This window comes from Lutra lutra, chromosome 17, assembly GCF_902655055.1.
Source record: "Lutra lutra chromosome 17, mLutLut1.2, whole genome shotgun sequence".
NCBI classification, from domain to species: domain Eukaryota; kingdom Metazoa; phylum Chordata; class Mammalia; order Carnivora; family Mustelidae; genus Lutra; species Lutra lutra.
In genome coordinates, this window is record NC_062294.1 from 330,572 (window position 1) to 342,625 (window position 12,054).

General features: G+C 61.9%; 1 protein-coding gene across 4 annotated transcripts; it reads left to right on the forward strand.

Moving 5' to 3' along the window:
• The first annotated feature begins 63 nt into the window (after positions 1 to 63).
• Positions 64 to 11,348, forward strand: VPS9D1 (VPS9 domain containing 1). 4 transcript variants are annotated; one of them, XM_047710091.1, is made up of 15 exons: positions 64 to 196; positions 1,304 to 1,379; positions 2,958 to 3,050; positions 3,155 to 3,317; positions 4,646 to 4,757; positions 4,833 to 4,895; positions 5,262 to 5,504; positions 5,687 to 5,772; positions 5,947 to 6,033; positions 6,123 to 6,640; positions 7,646 to 7,775; positions 7,949 to 8,157; positions 8,456 to 8,552; positions 10,096 to 10,200; positions 10,550 to 11,348. In XM_047710091.1, the coding sequence occupies exons 1-15, from the start codon at positions 98 to 100 to the stop codon at positions 10,641 to 10,643; spliced, it is 2,175 nt and encodes a 724-aa protein (XP_047566047.1). In that variant the 5' UTR covers positions 64 to 97; the 3' UTR covers positions 10,644 to 11,348. The 4 variants fall into 4 exon arrangements, with proteins under 4 accessions (XP_047566047.1, XP_047566049.1, XP_047566050.1 ...); XM_047710093.1 differs by lacking the exon at positions 5,947 to 6,033 and having other exon boundaries at positions 5,262 to 5,314; positions 5,417 to 5,504; XM_047710094.1 differs by lacking the exon at positions 64 to 196 and adding an exon at positions 332 to 1,174.
• Positions 11,349 to 12,054: the final 706 nt, after the last annotated feature.

Consider the following 12,054-nt stretch of genomic DNA (forward strand, 5'->3'; position numbering starts at 1 on the left):
GCCGACTCCCGCGCGGGCCGCGTTCCGGAGTCGGGGCCGCCTGTTTCGCCTTGGGCCGCCGCCGCTGTCACAGCCACGGCCTCCCCAGCCCGGCGCCATGGCCGCTGCGGCCGGGGACGGCGCGGTGAAGCCGCTGCAGTGCGCCATGAAGCTGGCCAACGGGGCTATCGAGCTGGACACCGGCAACCGGCCCCGGGTGAGGCGCCTCAGAGCGAGGCGGGGCGGGGGCCGCGGCGGCGGGCGCCCCTGGGGCGGCTGTCGGGCGGGCGGGGGCGGGGCCGGGGGCGCGGTCGGGGACCCCTAGCGCGGCTCCCGTGACCTTGGACAGCTCCCGCGCGCTGTGGGCCGCAGTCCGCGGGGACGGAGCGGAGACGCCGGTTCCGTCGGGCGGGGCCGGGCTCAGCGAGCCGCCCTCCGCAGCCGACCGGCGGGCAGTCCGCGCGGGCCGGCGGCAGCTCTCCTCGGGCTCCCGGAGGGGCAACATCCGGGAAGGCGGACCGGCCGCGCCCGTGCGGAGGAGGCGGGAGCGCCGGCCCGCGCGGGGCGGCCCGCGGGTGCGGGTCCGGAGGGCGGCGCCGGCCGGAGGAGCAGGCCGGGCCGCGTCGGGTCGCCCGGGAATGGCATCTGCTTCCTCGGGGCGCTGCCCTCCCCAAGCCCGGTTTCCGGGACCGCAGCTGCCCCACCCCCCGGTCAGAAACCGTTTCCGAGCCCGCCGTGTCCTTCCCGCGGAGCTGTGGACCTGGGGAAGGTTCACCTGCGGCCCCGGGCGTCCTGCGGTGCTTCGAGAGCCTGGCGCTCTGGCTCGGAGCCCGGCAGACCCTGGGCAGTGGCGATACTCTCGTGCTCGAGACTGCGGGCTCGGGAGCGGGACTGACCAGGACCGCAGCCAGACGGTGATTCTGAGATGTGCGGCATCGGGCCCTCGGGAGCCTCCCAGGAAAATTGTGGTTTTTTAAGCCACGGACTAAGGAGCCCCCGAGTCGCCCAGGAAGGCCACCTGTTGCAGACAGGGCCGTGGGGGCTGCTTCTCCGGCGCAGGGAAGGAGAAGCTCCGTTCTTGCCGCGCTGGGGGCTGCAGTGAGCGGAGGGGTGGGTGCCCTTCAAGTCAAGAGAAGAGGGACTCTGTGCAGGACAGGACCCAGCGCCTGGAGGAGCGACCCGCTCATTACCTCAGGCTGCGCACCTCGGGGGAAATCAAGAGATGAGCGGCCACCATGTCTGTGCTGCCCACAAGGGCACGAGGCGTGATGGACTCGCTTGCCACTCCTGGCCTGACCGCTCCATTTCTCTTCCCCGAGCACAGGAGGCGTACGCGGAGTACCTGAGGAGCATCCACTACATCTCCCAGGTGCTGCTGGAAGAAGTGGAAACCACCAAAGGTACAGCTCTCAGCTTCTCCACTCTTCCTGTGCCGAACCAATGATGGACTGCTTAGCGCTTGGTGGGTCTCAGGCCTGGAGGTGTCCTGTGTCCTACACATGGGTCTTTGGCAGAAGGTGACTGGGTGCACGAGCTGTCCTAGCGTGATGTGGGAGCAGGAAGAGAGGGATACTGTTGGGATGGAAATGGAATGGGGCATAACCAGAGACTGGACATGGAACCCTAGCCCAGAAAGGAGTGAGCTGTGGAAAGGTCAGGGGCTGGGGGCAACACTCCCAGCAGAGAGATGTGCAAAGCCTCTGAGATGAGAGTGGATGCTGGGAGCAGTTGGGGCAGTCATGGCCTTGGGTGGAATTGGGGCCATTCTGGTGTAAGGGGAAGCTGGTAGAGGCTTGGTGGGCGAGAGGCCAGCATGGAAGCTGAGCCTCCAGGAGGTTCTCACAGTGAGGACAGCAGTGATAGGGCTGCTTGGACATAGAAGGAGCAAAGGGCTTGGGGATATTCTTTAAAGGTGGACCTCCCAGATTTGGGGGGGGTAGTGAGCCACTGGTTGGCAGGGCAGGGGGTGGAGACAGTGAGCCGCTGTTGGGTGGGGGGTGGGGAGCAATGGACTTCTGGGGGGAAACAGTGAGGTGCAGAGGGATGGTCCAGCGGGTGGCAGGAGCAGACTGTGTGGGAAGAATAGAGAGCTCCACCATGAGCATGTTTGCTTCAGGTGCTGAGCACCCTGGTGGCTATGGGAGACGTAGGAGTCACCAGAACCAGAGCTGCCCCAGAGAGGCAGTGAGCTTAGCAGAGCTCTGGGCACTGCAAGACTGAGGCCTGGGAGGGGCGCAGTGTTCTGGAAGAGAGAGACCCTGAAGGTCGAGGAGCCCTCAGAGAGGGGCTCAATGTGAGGGTAGAAGTGAGGGGAATTTCCGTGGGAGTCAGAGGGCTAAAACAGGATGCAGTGATAGGCTGGCTATGGTGGGAGCACAGTGGGTCAGAAACTGTGGCTGGTGGGGTCCAGGGAAGACCTTTAGAGGCAGCTCCTATAGCCTGTACCTCCTGACGAGAGTGACTGCCGCCCCCCGGCCCCAGCAGGGAATACAGAACAGAAGGCCCCCCGGCATGGGCCGGGGATGGGGTCAAGCACAGTCAGAGCGCAGGAGATAGGTGGTGAAGTTGTGTCTGGGAAATGGTCCATGGCCCCTACAAGGCCCACTGTGAGGAGAGGCTGTAAGTACAAGGGAAACGTTTGCTGAGAAAAGGCAGAGGAGGGGGGCTCTGATAGTCTAGCCGGGATGATGTCCGGGATGACAGGACAGTTAGATGCTGGGCTGGCCAAGCTGGGAGCCCACGTGGCATCAGGAAGTCAACCCCCGTCAGATGATCAGAAATGAGGAGATGAGGTTACCTAGAGGTCAGGGATGAGGAAGGGGCGGGGTGACCCCCAGGGGAAGAGACGAGGAGGGGGCTAGGCCGGCAGAGGGGTCAAAGGTAAGGAGAGGATGGGCTTGTCCTTGTTTTTATTTTAGCAAGACTCTGTTTAGTGACAAAGGCAATGGTGATCAGCTTTCTTGTCTCTTGCTTCCCAGAAGGTGGAGACACTGTGGCCCCAGACACCTCAAAGATGCTGAAACTGGCTGAGCAGTGTCTGGAGAGGGCCCAGTCGACAGCTGCCCAGCTCGGTGGGTCTCTAGCAGATTTCCCTCAGACACCCCCCCCCTCCACAAATCCAGTTTCTGTGGCACGCTGGACTCCACGATGCCCCTTGCTTGTGTGCGTCTTGCAGGGAAAACACACCTGAAGCCCGCTGTGCCCGTGGCTGCTCCGGGCCCCGCATCCACCAGTCGACATCGCCGGGTGTACTCAGATGAAGGGGGTAAACTATCTCCATTTCTGCCGCCCGAGATCTTCCAGAAGCTTCAGGTGGTGGAGTCACAAGGTTCTAAGAAGTAAGAGAGGGCAGAACGGAAGGTGGGCTGAGCCTGGGTTTGAAGTCCAGGCAAAGTGAGCTAACCAGGGTGGTTTTCGTTAAAACGGGCCCGAGAATGGAAATAGCTTCGTGCTTGACAAAAACATGCAAATCCCCTTTGGACAGAAGCATGTGCACAAATGACACCCAGTCAGAGACCTTCAAGTCCAGAGAGAAACCGGAAGCTCAGAGAGTAAGCGTGGAAACGGCCTGCAAGCTTCCTGGCAGAGTTAGCAGACGTTTTGAGAGACCATCGTGCTCTGTACATTCACAGAAGGAAAAAGCAAGTTGGAAAATAGTGTCAGGGGACAAAAAAAACATAAAATCGGACCCAGCAAATAAAGAACCAAGTAGAAACAAAATAAAAAAAAAAAACCAAAATTGTTTTTAAAAACTAACTGAAAACAGTGACAACACATTGTATCCTGCAGTGAAAGTACACGCGTGCACACGGAAATGAGCGGTCGCTTTTATAGCAGACCAGACGTAACTACAGCAAGAATGAGTGAATTGGTTAAAGGGTCAGTAGATCCTCTGAACGACTCAGAGAGGGAGAGAAGAAAGAAAGTCTGAGGGAGATGGAAAATCGAGCAAGACTATTGGACTTCTGGGGAAAGAAAAGAAAGTGGGAGAGGCATTATTTGAAGAGCTAACAGGATAGAAGTTTCTGGAACTGAGGAAACACAGTCACATACAAGAATCCCCACTAAGACAAGGGCTGGCTCCTGGCCCTGCTGCTGCCAGCCGTCAGGGGCCACAGGCGCCGAAAGGGTCCAGACACCTCACTTCTGCACGTAGGGTTTCAGGGCAGGGCCAGGCACGAGACTTCCATCCCAGAACAAGTTTTGCCACAGTTGGAGCCCTCACAGCTGACCCTCCCCCACTGCGAAAGCATGAAGACCTGTGAAACCCAAAGACTCAGCGCGGGGTGGGGGTAGCTTTTGGAGGCTTTTCCTACTGAGTAGACCCGGTTCTCTCTTTAACGGGTGGCAAGCTCATCTGGTTGTTTTGCTCACATGATGTCTTTAGAAAGTTTCATGTTGTTGCCAGACACGCATACCTCATCTACAAAAAGCACAATGTCTACCTTCTCTTGAGAACTCAGACATCTTAGCTACTGTGGGCCCAGGTCAGCAGGGGTCCCCAGTCCAGCCCAGACCTCCTCCCTCCTTTTCAATTCCTGCCTGCCTCCCCACCGCACCACCAGCTCACCTTCTGGTCTCCGGGCTTGGTCGGGGATGGTCCTCAGGTTACCAGAGGATTCCAGAGCTTCCTGGGGCCTGGACAGCAGCTTGTCGCTATTCCCAGGGAGCTGACACCTCTGGAGGAGGCGTCTCTGCAGAACCAGAAGCTGAAGGCCGCCTACGAGGCACGGATGGCCCGTCTGGACCCCAGCCAGGCCGTGCAGAAGACCTCCCTGGTGAGCAGGTCCCAGGGAGGGTCTGGCTTGGTGGTGGAAGAGCAGTAGGGCCTTATTTTCTCCTTCCCTTCCTAGACCTTGTCCCTGCAACGACAGATGCTGGAGAACCTTGTGATCGCCAAAGCCCGGGAGGAGACAGTATCCTTTCTCTCCATCCCCAGTGTCCCGAGCTGAAGGAGAAGGGGGTGAGGTGGGAAGTGAAGGTGCTGCTGTTGGGGTGGGGATGGAATTCGTCTTGCTTCAGAGAGTCGTGTCCTTGAGGGACGGCTGCTGCCCTGCCGGCCTCCTCACAGGCCCTCCTGTTCCTTGGAGCACCCACGGGCTCCTCTCCCTGCTTGCAGTTGGCTGGGCCTGGCTTCATTCCCCGAGTGAGCACCCATCCTCGGGCCTGCCCCCTCCTCTGCCCCGCCTGGCCTGACCATACCTCCCAGGTGCCCGGGAACTCGGTGCCGGCAAGTGGTGGGGGGGTGCCCACCAGCCACGGCCTTGACTCTGCTGCCCCAGCTGCACAGGAAGATGGAGGAGCGCCGGCTACGGCTCCAGGAGGCAGCCAACAGGTGCGTCTCCTCCCATGGGTCTGGGGACAGCCCAGAGGACTGGTGGGGACTGCTGCCCCTGCCCCTAAGCCCTGAGGCTCCCAGCTGGGTCTTTCTCCCCAGGAGGTTCTGCAGTCAAGTCGCCCTGACCCCAGAGGAGCGGGAGCAGCGGGCCCTCTATGCCGCCATTCTCGAGTACGAGCAAGACCACGTGAGTGCCGGGAGCCGAGGCTGGGGCTGCCGAAGGTTGCTATTCCTGGGGCTGTTGGCCTTGGGTCTTCCTGACGCCCCAGGGAGAGCATGGACAGTGTGGTACTGGTCTCCTGGGACGCAGCCTTGGTGAGGAAGCAGGCAGGGACCCAGCCATGCTCTCCAAAATCTCCTGCCCCACAGGACTGGCCGAAGCACTGGAAGGCCCAGCTCAAGAAAAGCCCAGGGGACCTGTCGCTAGTGACCAGCCTGGTCTCCCACCTGCTCAGGTACCAGGGCCTTCCTCCCTCCCTCCGTCCTGTTGGCCCTAACGGCAGGCAGACGACAGGCTCAGCAAAGAAAGAGAGGAGGAGATCGCGGGTGGCTGTATGGGGCGCCCACAGTCTCTCATCTTAGGGCTGGGGTTCCAGACATCCCAGCCAGCCTCCCTCCTGGTCTTTTAGTGGCCGCCTTCTGCCTTCTGAGAGGGGCAGGTCCGGCTTTATCAGCCATATGCACTCCCAAGGAAGCCACGGAGCTGCTTCTCCGAGGTGTGCGCTGGGGCCCCAGGGTTGGCAGGGGACGGCAGGTGAGGGCGTGGCCCCAGGTTGCCGCTCCAGCCCTCTCCCTGTGCTCGCAGCATCCCCGACCACCCCATCTCGCAGCTCCTGAAGAAGCTCCAGTGTGCGGTGTACCAGACGCTATACCCCCTCGTCAGCAGGGCCGCTGTAGGCACTGCCTCCACCCCCGGCTGCTGCTCTCTGCCCCCGGATGCTGACGGGCTGCTGGCCCCTGGAAGCCGGCGACTCCGGCCCTCGCACAGCCTCTACTGCATGCTCTCCCCTGCGGAGCCCAGCCCGGCCCCACGGCCCCCGGAGGGAACCCACGCCAGTCCCCCTGTGCCCCCTCCTCACGCTGGCGCCCCAGACAGAGGACCAGACAGCAGCCCCGCGGGGCCTTCCTCGCCCCTGGCTCACAGCTGGACTGGTGTGCAGGGCAAAGACAGCTCCTTTGAGGACCTCGAACACTTCTTGGCTACTTCTGAGGGGTGGGGCCGGGGGCGAGGGTGGCCACCTGAGCCCCAGACAACGGGCGTGAAGAAGGAGCCACTGCAGGAGCAGCTGAAGAGCACCGTGAAGGACATACACGACGCCATCGGTGAGGGCCAGCGTGCCCACAGGAGGGGTGCGGGGGAGGGAGCTGCCCCAGCTCTGAAGCCTGGGCCCTTGGGAGGACATGCTTTCCTCTGGTAGGCGGCCCGCCCAGCTTGGTCTGCAGAGCCCTCTCTGTCCCCCCTTCTCTGGGGCAGACTTCGTGTTTAGCAGACAGGCAGGTGCGTGCTCTGAGAGCAGCTGGGGCTGGCTGCGGGCCTGAGGTCTCCCCAATCCTGGGTTGTCTGCTCGATGGGCTGCCCCAGGAAGGGCAGCCTGGTTGGTTCCAGCCTTCTGTTTGGGGAAGGGTCTGCTGTCAGATCTTCTGGCCGCCAGGTGGTCCTGGCTAGCCCACAGGGTTAGGCTCAGGTCATTCCAAACTAAGAACCACCAGATGTGCGCACCCTGGTGACAATGGCCTTTTCCATTTTAAAAATAGTGTGTGGACTCCCTGAGGGTTGGTGCCTGGGGTGGCTGGAGACTCCCAGGTCACTTCCAAGGAAGAAGGCTTCCAGAGTTTTCTAAAAACCAGCGAGGGAGTTCCAGCAGGGGCTTGGAATTCCTTCCAAGATCACCAGGACAGGCCTCCCATCTCCCTGGGCCTTGGGTCTTGTTTTAAATATGCTTCTGAATGTCTAACAGGTTCCTGCAGTTCAGACTCCTTCAGAAAGAGGCTGCCCTTTCTCAGCCTGTCTTCTTAGTTCCTTAGGGAGCCGGGCATGGCTTTGTGAGCTCCTGGGTGCTTCGACCGCAGAGCCCATGGACATGGAAGTGGGGAGCTTGAGGGGAGTGGAGGGAGGTTCACGCAGAGCCCCAGCCCACCAAGCCAGAACACTGTGGTGCTGTCCACACTGAGGCTGGCTCTGGGAGGGTGGCAGTGGAGGGAGCAGGCATGGGCCTCCCACCCCGGGCACCCCAGACTGGCTGGGGATGACCTCCAGGGGTTGCCAGCCTGGGGTGGCAGGGCCCAGCCGTCCCCACAGTGCCATCGTGCGGGCTCTGCTCCCGGCAGACAGGCTACTCTCGCTGACCCTCCTGGCTTTCGAAGGCCTGAATGCAACCTCCTCCAAAGACCGATGCCTGGCCTGCATCGAGGAGCCCTTCTTCTCTCCACTCTGGCCCCTGCTGCTGGCGCTCTATAGGTATGCCCAGTTCCAGACCCCCATCGGGCTTTCCACTCCAGGACCCCTGGGCACACTTCCAGCGGCTGCTTTACTCTCTAGCCCTCCTCAGATGCTTCCAGTTTGCCCATGGTGCCACACCCACCCCTGCGGCTCGCCCTCGCCCAGCTGAGCCTGGCCTCTCTCTGCCCCAGGAGTGTGCACCGCCTCCGTGAGGCCGCCTTGAGCAGGAGCATGGAACTCTACAGGAATGCATCCCCGGCCGCCATAGGCATTCCCAGGAAGCTGCTCCCCCGGGACCTGGAGGCCTTGGGCGCCGGTGCTTACCCCTACTGCGCAGCAGCCCAAGAGCTGGGCTTGCTGGTCCTGGAGAGCTGTCCGCAGAAGAAGCTGGAGTGCATTGGTGAGGGGCTGCGTTCCAGAGGGCGGAAGGGGGAACGAACGCGGTCAGATAAGACTCCATCCCAGAGGCTGACCTGGAATCTCTGTGGGCCCTGAGCTGCAGACCTCTCCTCCTGTCACTTGGGGGTGTGTCTCTGGGCCAGAAGCTGTGTGAGGGCTCAAGCTTCGGGAGGGAGCCTCTGGCTCTCCTGAGCTCCACACGACATGACGGGTGGGTGCCTGGGAGCTGTTGTGGCCTCTGGGCTAGCCTGGGACCAGCCCCACTCAGCCCCTTGTGCAGCCTCCTTTCTGTGCCGCAGTGCGTGTGCTGCGGGTCATCTGCGCCTGCGCCGAGGATTACTGCCGTGCCCAGGAGGCCGCCCCTGAGGCCAGACCCCTGCTGGGTGCCACAGCCATGTGAGTCCCAAAAGTTCACAGCTTGGGGTGGGCACTGAGCATGTGGGGGACTGCCTGCAGGGGCCTGGGGTGCGGGGAGAGCCCTCACGTCTTGCCCCCAGCACCTAGAACGCAGGTTCCCATCTGGATCTTGGGCCCCAGAGGCCCTGCGGCTACAGTGAGCTCTGCAGAGCTCATCATCCGGCAGAGCGCCCGTTTTCCACCAGGGGCTCGGGCTCCAGCCCCCGCAGACGACGCATTCCCGCCCATCTGGGTAGGGCTTCTTAAGAGTTAGGAACCACCAGCTAATCCAGCGAAATTTAGGGTTGCTTGTCCCAGAAGCACGTGTGGGGAGACAGCCCCAGCCTCAGTAAAGAGCTTGCTCCCTGTGCAAAGCCCCCAGACCTGGGGTTCCCGATCATCCCTGCCCACCATCCTGAGGTGAGGCAGGGGTCTTCTCTACCTGCGTCTCTGATGCCTGCTTCTGTTGGTCTCATCTGGACCCTCCCGGGGCCAGCAGCCTCTTGCCCTGGTCCCCACTTGGGGCTTGCAGCTCCTCTGCACCTGCAGGGGCTCTGCCTGCTGCCACCCTACCCCAGGGACCCGTGTTATAATGAAGACACCTGTCATTTGAACCTAGTGGGTGGGTTTTAGCACCTACCTACACCCAAGGGCCTGGAGATAGTGGGCAGATAGAAGCTAGAGTTAAGCATGAGATGAGCAGGGTACAACTCCACCCAAGGAGAAAGAGACCGATGCCCTCCACCCCCAGCAACCCCAGGACCTCAGCTGCAGGGCTGAGGCACTGGAGGGCCCCCCTTCACCAGTTGACCATGTGGCTTCGGAGTATGTAGCTGTAGGTGTTAAGAGTTGTAGGGCTGAAGGTGTCGTGGGTCGCAGTTGCAATCCCACACTCCCTCTCTCCTTCGGGGGTCTGAGGAGGAGTGAGGGCTGTGTTGCACATACGGGTGTGCAGTGCCCAGGGTCGTGGGGGCAGGGCCACGAGCAGGAGCTCACAGTGGGCGAGGCCTTCCTGGTGGGTGGTCCTACTCAAGCCAAAGTTTTTGCTCCCATGCTCTTCCCAGAGACCACCAACCTGTGGGACCCTTGGGCTAGGGTCCTGCATGGGCCTCCCTAAGCACCTTTTTAGCTCCCCTAGATGCCTCTTGTGGGAGATCTCAGGTGCCTGGCTCCGGTCGCAGGTTTCAGCAGGCTGCCTGGGACTTGGGCCCTCCCCTCAGTTATCCTGTGCCACAGGTGTGGGCAGGCCAGTGGGGCTGAGGCTGTCCCCACACGTGCCCTGGGGGGCATCCCCCGGCCAGGCGTGGGCTCCGCAGCACATGGTTCCCAATCAGGGATAGCCTTGCCACCTGTAGTGGCTGCCAGTGCTGCTGACCGGAGTCCACTCCCAACTCCCCACGAAGGCAGGCAGGAGGGGTGCAGGGAGAGCTGCTGGCAAGCCGAGGACCACTCCAGAGGCCAATCTGGGGGCTGCAAGGCTTTGGGGATGGAGCGGCTGTACTGGCCCCTGGAGCCAGCGGCCAGCTGTCCCTCTGCCCAACAGTGGTGCCGATGACCTGCTGCCCATCTTGTCCTTTGTGGTGCTGAGAAGTGGCCTCCCCCAGTTGGTGTCGGAGTGCGCGGCCCTGGAGGAGTTCATCCATGAGGGGTAGGAGCCCCCAGCTGCAGTTGGGCCGGCATGGGCACTGGGCATGTGCTCCCGGGTCGGGGGTCCACCTGCACATGAAGCCCGTGGTCCCTTCTTCCAGCCCCTTCCCACCACCCCTTGCTTGGCATACTGCTGAGACAGGAACTGGGGGGCTGTCTCTTGAGTAGCATCTGCCTGGGTAGTGGGCTGTCCTCTAGCCCAGTCTCCCTGACAGACACCTGGAGGACCTTAGCACCCAGGGCTTTGTCCCCTGGACGTCCCCATGAGGGCAGACACCCTTCCAAAATGCTGGGGGCCTCCTTGCTTCCCCTGGAGGTGACAGGCGCTGCCTGTGCCTGCCTCCGCACAGGTACCTGATTGGAGAGGAGGGCTACTGCCTGACCTCACTGCAGAGTGCCCTGAACTACGTGGAACTGCTGCCCCGAGGGGCTCTGGGCAAGTAGAGGAGGACACGACCCACTGAGGACCGTCCAGGAGTTACCCGCTCTTGAGGGGCAGTAGGCCAGCTGTGCTGGGGCTCTGCTGCTCTCACACCTGCCCTAACCTGACATCTGTCCCCAGGGACTTGACGAGACACCTCTGTTCCTCAGAGGATAGAGCTGAGCTCAACCAGCTCCTAGGAAATAGGCCTGAGAGGCCCCATGCAGGAGCAGCAGACGCTGGACTCCCCTGGGACCCACACACGACTCCTCACAGCCCCGCATCTCCATGGTTGGGAGGGGACCCTGGGCCTGGCAGAGGGCAGGTGTGGTTTCTCTCCCTTCCCATTCCCTGTGACAGTGAGCTTCCAGCACCGGTGTCTGGTTAGGGTCAAGAAGAGGGCCTGTCCCCGCCCCCTGCCTCCCACCCAGTGGGACCCAGGTGGTTTGAAACCATGCTATTTACTACTGGGCACTGATCACTCCATTCTGCCCTGGAGCCCAGGCACACCCAGGGCTCCCACCTGTGTCTGGGGCCTCTGAGCTGCTCCAGCCCTTGGCGTGGTAAGCACTGGACTTGCGGGGACCCCTGGCCAATTTCCATCCCCACATGTCCTCTCCTGGGTGAGGGTGAACCTGAGGGTCAGTGCCTGTCTGCCGCCCAGTGTCCACTCTGTCACATGCCCCAAGAAGCCACTGACACCGCTAACAATAAAGAGGTCACTGGTATCTTAAGCCCCCAGCGTGCATGCTCACCACCCCACTGGCCGTGTGGAGGCCCAAGAAGCACATCCCCCCCACCCCGCTGACCAGCAAGAGCTGGACTGTCCCAGAGGCCAGCTCCCAGACCCCACAGGGCTGCACCCCCAGGACAGGACAGGCTCTGTAGGGCCAAGTGGGCTGGGCAGGACCTGGGACTGGACCTCGTGGCCTGAAGGGCTCTCAGGAAGCATCTTTCTCTGGGTGGGAAACACATGGTGGGTGCCCTTAGTTGTGGTCTGTGTCATCCCTGAAGAGGAGGAGGCGGCCCAGCCCCAGCTGCAGGCAGCATCTGCCAGGGAAGGAGGGGCCCCTGGCAAACCTGAGTTACCACCGAGGCAGGGGGTTTGGGCGCAGCCACGCAGGGGCCAGCGATGGGAGCAGTGTGCGGGTGCCCCGGGGGAAGGCTTTTTGGGAAACAACAACAGCAGTTGGTGCTTACTGGGCACTCTGCAGGTCTGTCTGCCCAGGAATTCCATGAAGAACTGAGTCCAGAACAGGGGACGCATCTTCTCTGGGCTACATCTCATGAGGGCAGACTTGGTCTGAGCTCAGCAGGCCAACTCAGGAGGCCAACAGGCACCTGCGGTCAAGACCCCACGGTCGGGTGCTGGGCCCAGTGGGCTGGGGCAGGCCAACCCAAATCCCCGGGACAGCTGTTGTCTCTCAGGAACTT

Bases quoted from the DNA above. Each gene is read 5' to 3' on its own strand.
- VPS9D1 (XM_047710091.1), top strand. From the start codon at position 98: ATGGCCGCTGCGGCCGGGGACGGCGCGGTGAAGCCGCTGCAGTGCGCC. The intron at 197-1,303 runs GTGAGGCGCCTC...CCCCGAGCACAG, and splicing joins ACACCGGCAACCGGCCCCGG to GAGGCGTACGCGGAGTACCT. The intron at 5,773-5,946 runs GTACCAGGGCCT...CTGGTCTTTTAG, and splicing joins CTGGTCTCCCACCTGCTCAG to TGGCCGCCTTCTGCCTTCTG.